This window comes from Dreissena polymorpha, chromosome 5 (genome assembly GCF_020536995.1).
Source record: "Dreissena polymorpha isolate Duluth1 chromosome 5, UMN_Dpol_1.0, whole genome shotgun sequence".
Taxonomy (NCBI): Eukaryota; Metazoa; Mollusca; class Bivalvia; order Myida; family Dreissenidae; genus Dreissena; species Dreissena polymorpha.
In genome coordinates, this window is record NC_068359.1 from 6,670,620 (window position 1) to 6,688,524 (window position 17,905).

Genomic DNA, 17,905 nt, shown 5'->3' on the forward strand with positions numbered 1-17,905 from the left:
TGGCGAGGGATTGAAATTACTTAAACCTATATACGTGTTGTACATTAAAAGGACCTGTTCACAGCTCACAGTCATGGATTCAAAAAGTAAGGGAACAATCAGCAAGTGAAATGACAATAATGACTCGGGCTCATACTGAAAATACATTTCCGTTTACGGCTATTCATCATTAGAAATTGAAGAAATTCTAAAGCGTTACAAACGTGAAACAATTGAATAATAGGAGAGTTCTGTTGTTACCAGTGAATAATAGGAGATTTCTGTTATCGTTATATTTTTACCACACGTGGATTGCTTATAGAAAGTATAAAATGCATCACAATTCGTAGCAGCACAGATGGCAAAGAGGTTTTGGCGCGAGACTTTTACTCCAAGTGTCTGTGGTTTGAGTCCACGTGGGGATAACTTTTTTTTTTCTATAATGTTATTCCTGTTTTATACAGGAGATTTTAATTTTAATGTATACATTTATCAATTTGAAGCATTTAATGACAAACTTCTAAACATGCCAAAATCTGTGAAAAAGTCCTTTCAAGCAAATACAACAGCTCTATGCTGAAATGTTACCAACATATGAAGTCACTTCTCATACCGGTATATGGTAATTTTTTTCATTCAAACAAATAAAATTGGGTTAGTTTAAAGCACTATATAATGTATCACAAGTATACAGGATCCTCTATTTCACGTAAACAAATCATCTTTTTAACTGTTTAACCCTTTACATGCTGGGAAATTTGTCGTCTGCTAAAATGTCGTCTGCTGAATTTCAAAAATTATCATTCTCTTCAAAAATTTTTTAAAGAATACTATCAGAATAGCAAACAGTTTGGATCCTGCTGAGACGCCATCTGGATCCAAACTGTTTGCAAAGGCCTTCAAAATTCAGTTCTAGCACTGAAACAAAATACAAAATATGCCCACATCTTAATCAATCTCATGCATTATTCAATATATTTCTTTTTATAATTAACAAGTGTTTTTGTAATTTTGTAAGCAATACTTAAACTATAATAATCACTTTATTTTTTTAAATGTGTTTTTAACTGTGAAATGTTTACTTTTGGCAAACACATTTAAACAGTAACATAATAAGTGTTCACATCGTTAAATCATAATATAAAAATATAAGATAAAAATAAATAAAAAATATAAATATATAAAGAAAGCATAGTGGAACATATACTGGTATATTATATTGAACTGGAAAAGGAAATTCCATTCAACTCACATTGAATTTGACTACGGGTACAGGCAATTAAACTAAATATACATTTTCCTTATTTAACTAAATTAGTCATGACTTCATGATAATCTGCCAGCACAATACACACATAGCTAATGTTAATGACTGATATTTTGTACATACAATACAATATTTTGGTGAAAGCTGGTGCATAATTAATTAAGCTTAATCAAATTTAATCAAATTTTGTATCTGAGTTTGCAATGTTATTAACGCTGAAATTCAATTTAAGGTGCCTTTTCACGTTTTGGTAAATTGACAAAAAAATTATAATAATTCAGATTCGCAAATTTTGTTTCAGTTATGATATTTGTGAGAAAACAGTAATACTGAACATTTGCCATGCTCTATATTATCCATTATATGCATCTTTTGACGATTTAAAAACCTGAAATGATAGGCTTTGCAGTGTGAAAAGATTCAATTAATTGGAGAGTTCTGCTGTTGTCATTAAATTTTGTGATAATACGAGTATTGCTTATATATAGTATAAAATCCATCACTCATTGTGTGAGCTTGAATGGTCTTAGCAATAGACTTTTACTCCAGGGGTCAGTGGTTCGAGCCCAGTTGATGGATATTGCTTTTCTTTCTTAAGTTGTATTCTTGTTTTTTTTTTATCGAGCTGTTTTGATCCAATGTTTACATTTATCAATATAGAGCATTTGAAGACAAACTTCAATACATGCCAAAATGTGTGAAAAGGCCCCTTAAAAATGTGTAAAAAATTTCAAAATTTAATTGACATATCCTTCCACTTAGAACAAAAAATACACAGCATGCAAGAAAATCATAATTTAAACAAATCCGTTTTCAAAATGTTTATCACAGACTCCAGCAAAGAAGAAAATAATGAACAAGAGATGTGTTTGTCAGAAACACAATGCCCCCTATTGCGCCGCTTTGAAGCCATAAATTTGATCTTTAACCTTGAAGGATGACCTAGACCTTTCACCACTCAAAATTTGCAGCTCCATGAGATACACATGCATGCCAAATATCTAATTGCTATCTTCAATATTGCAAAAGTTATGAAGAAGGTTAAAGTTTTGGTTAAAGTTTTTGAATTTGTTTTTTTGACCTTTGACCTTGAAGGATGACCTTGACCTTTCACCACTCAAAATGTGCAGCTCCATGAGATACACATGCATGCCAAATATCAAGTTGCTATCTTGAATATTGCAAAAGTTATGAAGAAGGTTAAAGTTTTGGTTAAAGTTCTGGGAAACACACACACATACAATGACAGACAGGTCAAAAACAATATACCCCCGATCTTTCGATCCGGGGGCATAAAAATACCACCAAAGCCAGCGCAACCCTAGAGCTTGATGATTGTAAACCTATTTTGAAAACAAAGTTGTAAATGTTTCATTTCAGTCCAGCGCTTGTCACAAACACAAGGGTTGTGGTGTTTCAATGATTGAAACTATGATTTAAAGTTGTATTACAATACCTTTTACTTGAATTGCAGAAAAACACATAATATTGCTTTACTTCAATAATTTGTGACGTTCATGTTATTTATAAATGGCTATTCCCTCGTCAATTCACTATTTTCTGAATTCTCGTCAGTTGAATATCCAAGATATGAAAGTTTCAAGTAGCTTTTCAAAGTGTTTGGAATGTAAAGCTTATCAACATCTTCCTCAATGTTTTGTCCACAACGTTTGCGTAAAAAATTACGACAAAGGGATATAAGTTTAGGAACATTGTGAACGTAGTCACAAAGCATGTCTCGCAGACTATTGTCAATCTGTTCCCCAGGAAATTCCCCGTCAAAGAGCCAAGATTCTTGATAGACATTGTAACCTGCAGTTAGCAACAATAACACGATATCTGTGTGGCCACGTTCAACAGCCACCCACAGTGGGGATCTTGGCTGGTCATATATCAACAGCACATCATCGCTGTGATGATGCTGGTTAATACCCACCGAGCTGACCTCCATTTGAACGTTTGTCTTCAGCAGATACTTCACCGTCTCCTTATGCCCCATGTACACCGCATTCCACAACGGCGTGGCATTGATACGATTGGAACAGTTTGGATTCGCTCCGAGTTCTACCAGAAGCTTGCAAGTCAATGTCATTCCATTATACGCGGCATACAACAGAGGTGTGTCGCGGTCCTTATCCTCAACGTTCACGCGGCAACCCAACGGCAGTAACTTCTTCACCACACTCAGGTGACGCCCATGGGCCGCCAAGCCGAGAGGCGTGTTCAGATCGCTCGTCTGTTCGTCGTGTGGTGCTCCCGCTTTTAGCAACTCTTCCACGATTTCGCAATGTCCGTTCCATGCCGCCACATGCAGAGGACTGTACTTGAGGTCATTAGTTAGTCTTACATTGGCATGGTACTTGATCAACATTCTCACCGACTGCAGATCTCCTTCAAAGCTAGCCATGAACAATGGCGTCTCTCGGCTGATACAATTTGGGTCTGCCCCAGCATCCAGAAATAGTTCCATTATATCTGTTTGTCCTGAAGAAGACAGAGCACAAGGCTAGACAAAGGATGTAATGCAATACATAGGAGCAATGAACTTATCACCACGGTAACCTGAAAGTCTTCTATTTTAATCAATGTTATGCCCTCAAGCAAATTTGAGTTGCATTCTGGGAAAACCAAGTTTTATGCATTTGTAATTAAGTGTAGTCCCACATACATTGAAAGCTTGTGCAGACTATGACATTCTTGATTAGCCTATGAGGGTAGCACAGGCTAATCAAGAACAACACTTTATGCAATGAAGCGTGTTTTTTCAAGATCATTACTCATTTTATGTGGTGAAAAGCAAATACCTAGGGGTACTTTGAAAATATAGTTATTGTATGTTTTGCATGGCATCACATAAGGGACTGATTAGATCAATTTACAAGTTCTCTAATGACTTTATAAAAAATGTACTTAATGTATCGATACACTAATAGAATTTATCAAATGAAATATAAAAAAACAGCAAAAATAAACAGTATCTTCAGCTAAGATTCAGCATCCTTCAGACACGCATGGACAAGAAGCTGACTGAAAAAACCTTTTGAAAAATTGTTTTCATTTTAAAAATTACAATTTTTATTTGTGATTTTCTGATAAAGATTCAGTGTTACATTTTGAATGGCATTACAAACAAATAAAAGTATACCTCCGTAGACTGCAACTAGCAATGGTGTTTCATTGCGTCTATTCTTTTTATTCACATCAGCCCCGTACCTAATCAACAATTTTATAACGTCCACTTTATGAGAGGACACAGCTATCATCACCGCAGAGTTCATGTTACTGTCTGTGACATTCGGATCTGCACCAGCACTCAGCAAAACATCTAAATATCGTGACTCATACGATCTTAAACACCAGTGGAGAAGAGGATAGCCTCTTTTGTTCTTCAAGTTCAAATTCAACAGAGGTTGTTTTAACAGCAGTTGTACTATAGCCTCAAAATCATGTACCACTGCGTACCAAATTGGTGTTACAGAACCGTCATTTTGATCATCTGAAACATTTGTATTTGCGCCGTTCTCCAGAAGGGTTTTCACAGCGCCTTCGTTGCAGTACTTAACAGCAAGCTGGAGAGGATTTTTCCCTTCGAAGCTGCTGCTGATTTCAAGGTCACAGCCCCTGCAGACCAGCATCTTCAGCACTGACAAGAGATCTTTGTGAATGCAGGTTAGATGAATCAGTCTGAACTTGATCTGCAACTAGACATGTAAAACAAATCAATTAAATTAAATATTTTTGCTTAAAAGATAAAACATGTATTTCTTCATAAAAGAATGTTTACTTTTAAATAAACTGTGAGCTATTGGGTTGTTACTTACAATAAGTTGCAAATGCAATAATCCTAATAGAAGTGTACTATAAATAATATAAAACAAGATATGTGTTTGTCAGAAACACTATGTCCCCTACTGTGCCGCTTTGAAGCTACATATTTGACCTTTAACCTTGAAGGATGACCTTGACCTTGATCTTTCACCACTCAAAATGTGCAGCTCCATGAGATACACATGCATGCCAATTGCCAAATATGAAGTAGCTATCTTAAATATTGCAAAAGTTATGGCAAAATGTTAAAGTTGGGACAAACAAACACACAAAGCAACCAACAAACAGACAGGGCAAACACAACATGTCCCCCACAATAGAGGTGGGGGACATAAAAATAATTATGTGTACAGAAAATAAGGTTATCCTTGAAGACATTTGTCTAACACAAATGGCTGTACAAATTTGACGGGATGTAACGTAATGTACATATACTATATATAATATTAAGAATTTATCTCATTGTACATTATGGTATTGTTATTGTCGTGTTATTGTTGTATAAACTAATTTAGGAAATAGAACTTTGAAATTTAGAAATTGATTATGTAGATGTGTAATGTAATGGGGTATAATGAATATATTATTATTATTTTAGGAAATAGAACCTTGAAATTTAGAAATTGATTATATAGATGTGTAATGTAATGGGTTATAATGAATATATCATTATTATTAACAAACTAATTTAGGAAATAGAACTTTGAAATTTAGAAATTGATTATGTAGATGTATAATATAATTAATATATTATTCTTATGAGTTTATATTTCAGTAATATGTATATGAAAAGTTAAGATGAATGTATATATGCAATGTTAAGATAAAGTCTGAACAAAGATTTATTTAAAGTAAGAAAACAAACACACTCAGGGTGGGGTATAATTGGAATCAATAACATAGAAAGTCAGACCTGATTAAATCCAAATAAGAATACATTGAGTCCAGAGTCAGCATATAGATACGAGATTATAAGTAACATTCATGGTCAATAAACAGCACAGATGAAAAGGTCCGCTATTGTCTAGAGTACAAAAGTCATAGTACTGACGAAAGTAACAGAATTACTCTATACCAATAAAAATTGATTAGTACCAATATATATTGATTAAATTTTAGTATATCCGCCAAGCAAGTGAATACATGAAAAAGTGTTCCTTCTAGAATATTCTGACGAATCAACCAATGAATAATAACCATACTAGCTGAGGACCAATCAAACGTTTAAAAGAAAAATATGCAAATTAAATTGGGGACAAAATGGGGATGTTGGGAAGGAGAGCGGCACTCTGCGCTTGGGTTAGGAAAATACAACAGATAGACTTAGAAAATAATGTTTGAACTATAAATACAATTTTGATGTTAGAGAACAGAGTAAAATAAAGAAATATTTTAGACATCAGAGACTTGTTTTATCTTCATTACGTGACACGTGTTTAACTGGTGCGCGGTGACAGGATCAACCAGAAGTACCACTTCTTTCACGGGCCAGAGGGAAGAAAACGTGCCGGACCTCCACAACGAACGGGCAAATATTCGGTGAGTGACTGACTTATTTTCCTATGGTTAATTATCTAAGATGGCAGATCAAGCGATTCCACAATTCTTTCAAAATTTAAGCGAACAAATTAGAGGAGTAACAAATGCTATCGGAACTCAAAGCGTCTCACAAGTAATTCAAACTTATGACGGAAATCCTAAAGAATACAAAAATTGGATCAAAAACATAGAGAAATATGGGGTACTTTCACGTTTGGCGGGGGATCAATTGAAGTTAGTAGCTTACCAATCCAGTAGGGGACTTGTTAGCGATTACATTCAGAGGTATTTGACTGATTTTCCTGATGAGTCATGGGCAACCTTAAAAAATGAACTTAAGATAAGATTCGCAGAAATCCAGGACCCTCATTATGCTCTTGCTCTCTTAAAAACACTCAAACAAAAACCCGACGAAAATGTCCAATTATTCGCGGAACGACTTCTGTCTTTATCTAGTGAAGCGTATGAAAATGTTGAGGATAACCTCGAGATGATCGAAAGTCAGTTAATTGGAACTTTCATTGACGGCCTGAGACATGATTATTTACGCCTTAAATTAATGCGAGAAAATCCGACTACTTTAGCGTCAGCAGTCAATTCCGCATTAGCCGAACAAAATGTAAGAGCAAGATTCGAATTAAGGTCACATTTGAGTCATAATCAAGTTCAAACACCACTTAATAGACCTGTTCCCATGGAAATCGATCATTTGAGACCATCAAACACTTGCAGGTATTGCAAGAGACAGGGTCATGTTATACAAGACTGTAGACGTAGGAAAAACGAAATAAATGCATACGCCGTAGGTCAAAACAATTACGCGCGTAAGAACGAATATGACAAAAATTGGAAAGACAAAATAGACTGTTGGAATTGTGGAAAATTGGGACACTTCAGTAGAGAATGTACTCAAAGAAAACCATACCTTAATCAAAAAAACTAGGAACGTCGTACCAAAAAGGGGTCTATGGTAACGACGGAAACGTAAAGACGTATAATATTGCTTTGTGTGGAAACCCAAATTCTTGCCTCATTTCAATAGGAAATTGTAAATTTAGGAGCTTGATAGATTCTGGTGCAGAACTTTCTGTAATTAGTAAAAGAGCTTATGATCTATTAAAACACAAACCACCACTTAAAATGACAAAAATTAATCTAAAAGCGGTCGATGGTAACTCGCTATACATTCGCGGGAATGTAAATTTAAAATTTAAAATAGGGAGTATATATATTGAACATACATTTTTGTCGTTGAAAACATTAATAGGAACGTAATACTAGGGAGAGATTTCTTACAAGACAACGGTGTCCGTGTATACTTTGATCTAGGATGTTTAAGAATAAAAGATTGTTATGTACCTCTGGAAGAAGATGTACACCTTTCGGTAATAGCGAGGCTAACTAGGCATACCGTTCTTAAACCACAAACTGCATATAGACTCCTTGCCAGGACGAAAAGAAACAGCTTACGCTCAAATCAAAACTATGACTTTACTGGAATAAGTAATTCTTTCTTTGATAATGAACCCGGTTTAACAATCGTTAACTCAGTAGTCAAGACAACGCGTGATCGTAAATTCCCTATTCTAATTATAAACAATACCCATAAAACGATTAGACTAAGACGTAATTGTCCCATAGGCCAACTTCAAGCTATCCAAGATAATGAAATATGTTCTATCGAAAGCGTTATCAAAAACAATACACCCAAATCAGGCTTATCTAAAGATGAGATTCTATCAGATTTACATGTCGCTGGGGATCAAAAAGAAAATATCCTTCCAATACTCTTAAAACACAGAACTCTCTTCGCAAGAAATAATTTAGAACTAACACAAACTACAGCAATGGAATTTAACATCGATACAGGGGACCATCCTCCCATTAAATTAAGGCCGTATCGAACACCATTAAACAATAAGGTATTCATAGATAAAGCTATTGACGAAATGTTAGCGGCAAACATAATAAGCCCATCGCGAAGTCCGTGGAGTTTCCCTATTGTTTTAGTAGACAAAAAGAAAAATAACCTTGATTCAAATAAAGATCAAAAAGAAGAGAAAAGATTTTGCGTCGATTTCAGACAGCTTAACAAAATTACAAAACCAATTGCATATCCATTACCATTAATCGATGATATATTGGCGTTATTAGGGAAAAGTAAATATTTCACCAGTTTAGATTTAATATCGGGTTATTGGCAAATACCTATAAAAGAAGAAGACAGAGAAAAAACGGCTTTTGCTTCAGGGTTTAGGGGTCTATTTCATTTTAACGTTATGCCATTCGGTGCGTCTGGGGCGGGATCGATATTTCAAGAATTAGCTAATAAAGTACTTAAGGGTTGTGAAGGATTCGCCGTAGCGTATTTGGATGATATTTTAATATTTTCACCTGACTTACAATCCCATTTATCACACGTAGATACAGTACTGCAAAGTCTCAATAAGCATAACCTAAAACTTAAACTATCGAAATGTCAATTCTTGCAAAGAGAGACTAGATACCTAGGCTTCATTATAGATGAAAACGGTATAAGGCCAGATCCGTTAAAAGTAGAAGCGATCCGACAATTCCCTAGGCCGAAGTGCGTACGCGACGTACGATCTATCTTAGGTGCTGCAGGATTTTATAGGAGATTCTGTCCGTCGTATTCAGAAGTAGTAGAGCCTCTCATTAATCTCACGAGAAAGAATGTCCCATTTAAATGGTCAAAACAATGCGAAGATAGTTTCTTACAATTAAAAGACTCGTTCACACAAATTCCTTACCTTTCCTATCCAGACCCGAATAAAGGTTATATTCTGTATACAGATGCTTCGGATAAATGCATCGGATCTTGTTTAACTCAAAAATGCGGGGATAATGAAACCGGAGATTATGTAGGGGAAAAACCGATATTCTTTCTATCGCACCGATTAAACCCGACGCAATGTAAATATAGTACTATTGAGAAAGAATGTTACAGCATATTTTACAGTCTAAATAAATTACACCATTATTTACACAACGCCGAATTTGTTATCAAAACGGATCATCGCCCGTTAAAATTCCTTCTTGAATCTCCGATGCAAAACAAGAAAGTACAATTATGGGCCTTAAGTATAGCAGGTTACAATTGCAAAATTGAGTATATATCGGGAAAAAAGAACATAATTGCCGACTTTCTAAGCCGACCACCAAACACCAAAATAACGAATGACCGAGACGAACAAACAGAAATAGAATTAGATATTAACGATAAACATTATACAATTAGTTCGGAAATAAATGGAAAAAACCAGACGCGCGAAATTAATGTAATTGACTCTACGCATATCGATCACAGACAAGTAATTGATAATAGCACGATCCCACAAACGGTTATAAATAACGAGACAATCGAACCCGATAAAATAAATGATTGTAACATGGAAATTGAACAAGGAAAAGACCCACACATATCTGAGATTAAAACGAGATTAAAATTAGGGAAACTAAACAAACACGAAGATGGAAAATTCATTATGGTTGATGAGATATTATACTATATATCGAGCGTCGATGAAGAACCTACCTTTAGGCTTTTTGTACCTAAACACCTGACAGGTTTAATTATTAATCAATATCATGACGAAAATGGACACGGTGGTTCTCAAAGACTTTTTCATACCATAAAAGAGAAATATTATTGGCCTAAAATGTTCAAAGAATTGCATGATTACGTGTCGAAATGTATTGTCTGTCAAACTAGAAACTTGAAAGCAATTAAAGCTCCCGTATCATCAGAAACCGCAATACCACCATTCCCTTTCTCGGTCGTTTCCATAGATATATGCGGACCATACCCAACAACGCTTTCCGGAAATAGATATATAATATGTTTCGTGGATCAATTTTCCGGATATATAGAGGCTTTTCCGTCGCCGGATAAGTCATCTGATAGCGTAATACACCTGTTAGTAAACGAGATTTATTGTCGTCATTCATGTCCCATAAGGATAATTACCGATAATGGTAAAGAGTTTACTAGTACGGCGTTTACAGAAACATTAAAATCCATGAATATCCAACACGTCAAAACGTCCACATATCACCCAGAAGCAAACGGTAAAAATGAGCGCTCTCACTCGACTATGAACAATATACTATCAAAACGCGTTCAAGAAAACGTACAACAATGGGATTTACATTTAAACATGTCTTTGGCAGCTATGCGATTTTCCCATTCAGAGACATCAAAACATTCGCCTTTCTTTTTAGTATTTAACAGAGACCCCATTCTACCAATAGACAATTTGTTAAAACCTAGGCGTAAATATCACGGCGAGGATTATCATAAAATAATATTAGAAGAACAACACAAATCATTTAAAAAGGTGTGTGCACAAATTCAAAAATCTAAAGATAAACAAGCCGAATATGCGAATAAAAATACACAAGATATCAAATTTGAGATTAACGACCCCGTTTACTATAAGAACTTACATCGTACAAATAAATTAGACAGTAAATGGAGACCATATTATCGTATTATCGAACAAAAATCACCGTTAACATACATAATAAAGAATCAATTAGACAACTCAACTATTAAAGTTCATGCTGACCAAATAAGACATGCTAACATAAATGAGTGGCCTATATCAAATACTAATATGGGACGCCCCATAAGGAAAGCAAATTTAGCTTTTGCCGAAAATAGTGAGTCTGATAGCGATTTAAATAAGTCAATACACGGATTACCTATCATAACTAGGCAAACCCGCCAAATTCGGGACAATTCTGATGAGGAGGAAGACATCCCCTTAGCAGAATTACAAAAACATTTACGGAAAAAACAATTCAAATACAATGCGTCAACCTCTAGCGAATCCGACACACATCAATACGATAGGGCTGAACAACAATATCCACCCCCGCGTCAATCGGACACCGATTCGACCGATCATCACATGCAAATTGATGAAATAGCTATTAAGCACAAAAAAAGAAAATCCATACGACAACGTCAAAGATCTAATAAATCTATTAAGAAAGTGATTTTCACGTGCCTAGAGGCAATAGCTGATCATATGTAATATTTACCATAACGACCACACGAGCAACGTTGACGTCTATACGCTTAAATGACCCCAAGTTATGTAAATAGCATTTAGTTAGTAACCAAATCGGATAATATACTTCTTCTTTGTAATATTTCAGATGATGTTGCCATCATTTGTTTTGATATTATCGTTGCGCATGATCGGAGGACTTGAGATTAACGAAAATGTTATATTTCAAAAAGTTAACGAAGTGTCTGTGACCAGAGCTCATTGGCAAATAGCCCTACTTCTCGATACCAACGTCTTCTCTACATTTCTTACCCAACTTGAAACCAGACTAAACGATATCACGAATACCACGAAAGACATGATGTTCCAATTCAAACGTAATGAAGATAAAACAAGTCTCTGATGTCTAAAATATTTCTTTATTTTACTCTGTTCTCTAACATCAAAATTGTATTTATAGTTCAAACATTATTTTCTAAGTCTATCTGTTGTATTTTCCTAACCCAAGCGCAGAGTGCCGCTCTCCTTCCCAACATCCCCATTTTGTCCCCAATTTAATTTGCATATTTTTCTTTTAAACGTTTGATTGGTCCTCAGCTAGTATGGTTATTATTCATTGGTTGATTCGTCAGAATATTCTAGAAGGAACACTTTTTCATGTATTCACTTGCTTGGCGGATATACTAAAATTTAATCAATATATATTGGTACTAATCAATTTTTATTGGTATAGAGTAATTCTGTTACTTTCGTCAGTACTATGACTTTTGTACTCCAGACAATAGCGGACCTTTTCATCTGTGCTGTTTATTGACCATGAATGTTACTTATAATCTCGTATCTATATGCTGACTCTGGACTCAATGTATTCTTATTTGGATTTAATCAGGTCTGACTTTCTATGTTATTGATTCCAATTATACCCCACCCTGAGTGTGTTTGTTTTCTTACTTTAAATAAATCTTTGTTCAGACTTTATCTTAACATTGCATATATACATTCATCTTAACTTTTCATATACATATTACTGAAATATAAACTCATAAGAATAATATATTAATTATATTATACATCTACATAATCAATTTCTAAATTTCAAAGTTCTATTTCCTAAATTAGTTTGTTAATAATAATGATATATTCATTATAACCCATTACATTACACATCTATATAATCAATTTCTAAATTTCAAGGTTCTATTTCCTAAAATAATAATAATATATTCATTATACCCCATTACATTACACATCTACATAATCAATTTCTAAATTTCAAAGTTCTATTTCCTAAATTAGTTTATACAACAATAACACGACAATAACAATACCATAATGTACAATGAGATAAATTCTAAATCCAAATAAGAATACATTGAGTCCAGAGTCAGCATATAGATACGAGATTATAAGTAACATTCATGGTCAATAAACAGCACAGATGAAAAGGTCCGCTATTGTCTGGAGTACAAAAGTCATAGTACTGACGAAAGTAACAGAATTACTCTATACCAATAAAAATTGATTAGTACCAATATATATTGATTAAATTTTAGTATATCCGCCAAGCAAGTGAATACATGAAAAAGTGTTCCTTCTAGAATATTCTGACGAATCAACCAATGAATAATAACCATACTAGCTGAGGACCAATCAAACGTTTAAAAGAAAAATATGCAAATTAAATTGGGGACAAAATGGGGATGTTGGGAAGGAGAGCGGCACTCTGCGCTTGGGTTAGGAAAATACAACAGATAGACTTAGAAAATAATGTTTGAACTATAAATACAATTTTGATGTTAGAGAACAGAGTAAAATAAAGAAATATTTTAGACATCAGAGACTTGTTTTATCTTCATTACGTGACAGGGAATTATACCAAGTTCTACCAGTTGTTACATTTACATGGGTATCAACGTGTGGAGGGATATATACATATACCTCATGTACTATATAATCTCTAACCTTAATACAGTAATGAACTAGAGATGGCGCGGCAGAGGCCGACGCGTATCCCCACCCCGCATGTTTGACCCAGGGGTGCCCCAGGGTTGGTAATGGGGCCATGCATAGTTGTGATTGACCATATTGTCATAAGAGATGTTCAGTATAAAGAAGTTAATGTAAAATAACCTAAAAAATGAGTGAAAATCTATACCCTAATTTCTCCTCCTCATCCTGCTCTCCTAACAAATCTAATACTGAATCAACTTCACTGACGTCCATTATGTACATGTCATCCTCATTGGAATGACTTATGAGATGGCTGAAGATGCTCTCTTATAGACAATCTTCTTGCTTCTGTTTTGGTAAAGTTATGTTTTGAGGTTAAATGGTTGACTTAATAGTAGCGTCCAGGCTTCCTGAAAAGTCCCAAAAAGTGCCTGTCAATCGGACAGGCTGATGGAAAAGTTAGCCTGTCTGGACAAAAACTCACCTGACCGAACAGCGTGAGTTTATAACTGAAGAATTAAGTAAAAACATCAAAGGGAGAGCATTCTTAAGAACTAGCGACACATTATAGTTCCTAATGACCAAAAGGTTGGAAATTCACGAAAAGAGATATTCTAATTGGATGTTTTCGTTCTTTTGGCAATTATAAGATTTCGGTATTTAGTCATAGTTTTTTTGGCCATTCACAAGGACCGGCGATATTAGAAACTTCCGGCCTTTTCAGGAAGCCTGAGCGTCTCAGAATTTTCTATCGCAATTTTGTACACAACAATGAAAATGTTGAATTTCATGTATGTCTTTGCTGTGCCTGTTCAAAGTCCATCTTGCTTGAAATTGTTTCTCACATTTTTCCCACTTGAACATTTTGACAGATTTTCAGTAATGAGTCTAAAAGTGTAATTGAACAAATTGAAAGTTTCAGCCCTTTTATAGATTCATGAGGCTCTATTCCATGAGTTTCTCATGCTTTTTATGCTTGACTGCATTCTATCTCTTCTCTCATATACAGGTGTCTTTTTGCGCCAATATTTTACAATCCCTTGTATAAACATTAGATGGATGAGCTAAACCATTTCACAGATGAGTTAACACAAACAATTTACTACTAAATACATCTCTGCGCCACTACTGTGTAACACTATATGTGTTTTCAATACACAATCTTCATTGTTGAATAATTCCTTTGTCTGATGAAAATGCTTGCACTTCTTCTGATTGGGTAGATAACCACATAATAGATTTTGAAATCTTAACGCGGACCCTAAGTTCAAGGTCAAGGTCACAGTGGTAAAAAATTTGATGCGCATGGAAAGGTCTTGTCCAGATACACATGCGTACCAAATATGAAAGCAATATCTGAAGGGACACAGCAGGTATGAGCCTTTTTCGAATCGCAATCGCAGATTTCGAAACCTGAATGCTGACCTCAAGTTCAAAGTCAGGGTCACAGGGATCAAACATTTTATGCGCATGGAAAGGTGTTGTCCAGATACACATGCATACCAAATATGAAAGCAATATCTGAAAGGACACAGAAGTTATGAGACTTTTTCGAATCGCCATCGCAGATTTCAAAACCTGAAAACTGGCCCAGAGTTCAAGGTCACAGAGGTAAAATTGTTTATGCCTATAGAGTGTTGTCCAGATATACATGCATACCAAATATGAAAGCAATATCTGGAGGGACACAGTAGATATGAGCCTTTTTCGAACCGCGGTCGCAGATTTTGAAACCTGAAAACTGACCACAAGTTCAAGGTCAAGGTCATAAGGGTAAAAAATTAAAATTGTGTGCGCATGGATAGGTGTTGTCTGGATACACATGCATACCAAATATGAAAGCAAGATCTGAAGGGACACAGTAGTTATGAGCCTTTTTCGAATCGCGGTCACAGATTTTGAAACCTGAAAACTGACCCCAAGTTCAAGGCTAAGGTCACAGGGGTAAAAAATTGTATTTGCATGGAAAGGTGCTGCCCAGATACACATGCATACCAAATATGAAAGCAATATCTGAAGGTCACACAGTAGTTTTGAGCCTTTTTTGAAATGCGGTCGCAGATTTCAAAACCTGAAAACTGGCCCGAGTTCAAGGTCAAGGTCAAAGGGGTAAAAAAATTTATGCGCATGGAAAGGTCTTGTCCAGATACACATGAATACCAAATATGAAAGCAATATCTGAAGGGACACAGTAGTTATGAGCCTTTTTCGAATCATGGTCACAGATTTCAAAACCTGAAAACTGACCCTAAATTCAAGGTGAAGGTCAGAGAGCTAAAAATTTGTGTGGGCATGGAAAGGTGTTGTCTAGATACACATGCATAACAAATATGAAAGCAATATCTAATGGGACACAGTAGTTATGAGTCTTTTTCAAATCGCGGTCGCAGATTTCAAAACCTAAAAACTGACCCAAAGTTCAAGGTCACAGGGGTAAAAAATTGCATGCGCATGGAAAGGTGCTGTCAAGATACACATGCATACCAAATATTAAAGCAATATCTGAAGGGACACAGTAGTTTTGAGCTTTTTTGAATCGCGGTCACAGATTTCAAAACCTGAAAACTTGCCCGAGTTCAAGGTCAAGGTCAAAGGGGGAAAAAAAGTTATGTGCATGGAAAGGTCTTGCGCAGATACAGATGAATACCAAATATGAAAGCAATATCTGAAGGAACACAGTAGTTATGAGCCTTTTTTGAATCGCGGTCACAGATTTCGAAACCTGAAAACTGACCCTAAGTTCAAGGTCAAGGTCAAAGGAGTAAAAAAAATTATGCGCATGGAAAGGTGTTGTCTAGATACACATGCATACCAAATATGAAAGCAATATCTGAAGGGACACAGTAGTTATGAGCCTTTTTCAAATCGCGGTCGCAGGAAAATCTCTGACCCGGCCCCGCCCCAACCCCCATAACTTTTGACCCAGAGGTCAGATCAAAATTCCGTCACTGTCACCATCGCACATATGCTCATAGCTACCATGTAAGTAAGTTTCAAGGTTCTAGTGCTAATAGTGTAGGAGAAGAAGGTGGCCAGGACGGACGGACTGTTGCTCATTACCACAATATCCCCACTTTTTCTCTGAAAAACGTGGGGATAATTAGCTTTTAATTGTATGACCAACTATTTTTAACCCTTTCCCACTTAGAAGCAAAGTGAAAATGGCTATGTGCAAACGGCATAAAACCAAAACAGCCTGCGAGTCACTCGCAGTCAGTTCAGATTTTATGCTGTTTGCTGCTCATCTGTGTCTAAGGTTTGGAAATGAAGCTTAAAAAGCTTGAAGCTAGTAAGAAAGGTCTTAAATTAAAGATAACTTTCTAAGGGATAACAAATGCGTGAAAATACATATCTAAGTGGTAAAGGGTTAACTAGAACTGGCAGTGTCAGGCCTGAAATTACTGCTGCATGCCACTTTGTTAGTTAGAGGGCATTGACTGTTTAGTTGTAAGAAGTGGTTTCCCAACAATGCAAGCTACATACCTGTGAAGTTTCACCCTGATACCTAATATTGCAGTCCAGACAAGACCTGGACAAATTTCAGAATAAAATTCACAAGGGCAATCACTGTGAAATCACGAAAGCAAGAGCTATGGTACTTGTGCACTGCATTTCCCATCCTTGAGACCTACATATTGAATATCAATGTGATACCTCTTATAGTTTGCAAGATATGCCCCATTCAACATGTAAATGTTATAACTTGACAAAGGGCATTTAATTCTCATAATATAGAAGAAAGAGTTATGGTTCTTGTGCACTGTAAAACCCAACAATCAGATCTTCCAACCTATGAAATTCAAGACGATATTTATTTTACTTTTCAAAATATGCTAAGGACAAAATTTAATAACACATATAAAACAAGAGGGCCAAGATGGCCCTAGTTCGCTCACCTGAGAGGAGTCGGTTCATTCAATCTTTACCAAATGTCAAACTTGACCTAGATATTTTCCAGACAAACATCATTATTCAGCCAAAACTCTGGCGTATGGAGTTTTTACAAGGTTTTTGTAAGATTTGACCTGGTGACCTATATTTTGACCCCTCATGACCAAACATCAAACTTTGCTTACAAAAATAAATATTAAGACCAAGATTCATAAAATCTGAAACAAAATTGTGACCTCTAGAGTGTTTTCAGGGATTTTGTATTATATAATGAAAATTTTGACAATCTAAGGGCAATAATTTTGTCATTTATTATGCGATTTTGCTCATTATCAAACTTGACTGAGATCGTGTGGCCATTTAGCTTCTCAGCAACTTTGATAAAGAATGCTTGAGAAATGTGAATGCTAGAGTT

The 17,905-nt window shown here is 35.5% G+C and overlaps 1 protein-coding gene across 2 annotated transcripts in view; it reads right to left on the minus strand.

The window, feature by feature from the left end:
* Positions 1 to 634: 634 nt before the first annotated feature.
* LOC127882189 (ankyrin-1-like) overlaps positions 635 to 17,905 on the minus strand; it is a 33,494-nt gene continuing 16,223 nt past the window's right edge. Inside the window, exons 3-5 of one of the 2 annotated variants that reach the window (XM_052430697.1) lie at positions 17,083 to 17,128; positions 4,392 to 4,947; positions 635 to 3,730 (exon numbers count right to left, since the gene is read on the minus strand). In XM_052430697.1, the coding sequence (XP_052286657.1) occupies positions 2,781 to 3,730; positions 4,392 to 4,947; positions 17,083 to 17,128 (1,552 nt within the window). In that variant the 3' untranslated portion in view covers positions 635 to 2,780. The remainder of the gene's footprint in view (positions 3,731 to 4,391; positions 4,948 to 17,082; positions 17,129 to 17,905) is intronic. The other variant, XM_052430696.1, reaches the window with a different exon arrangement.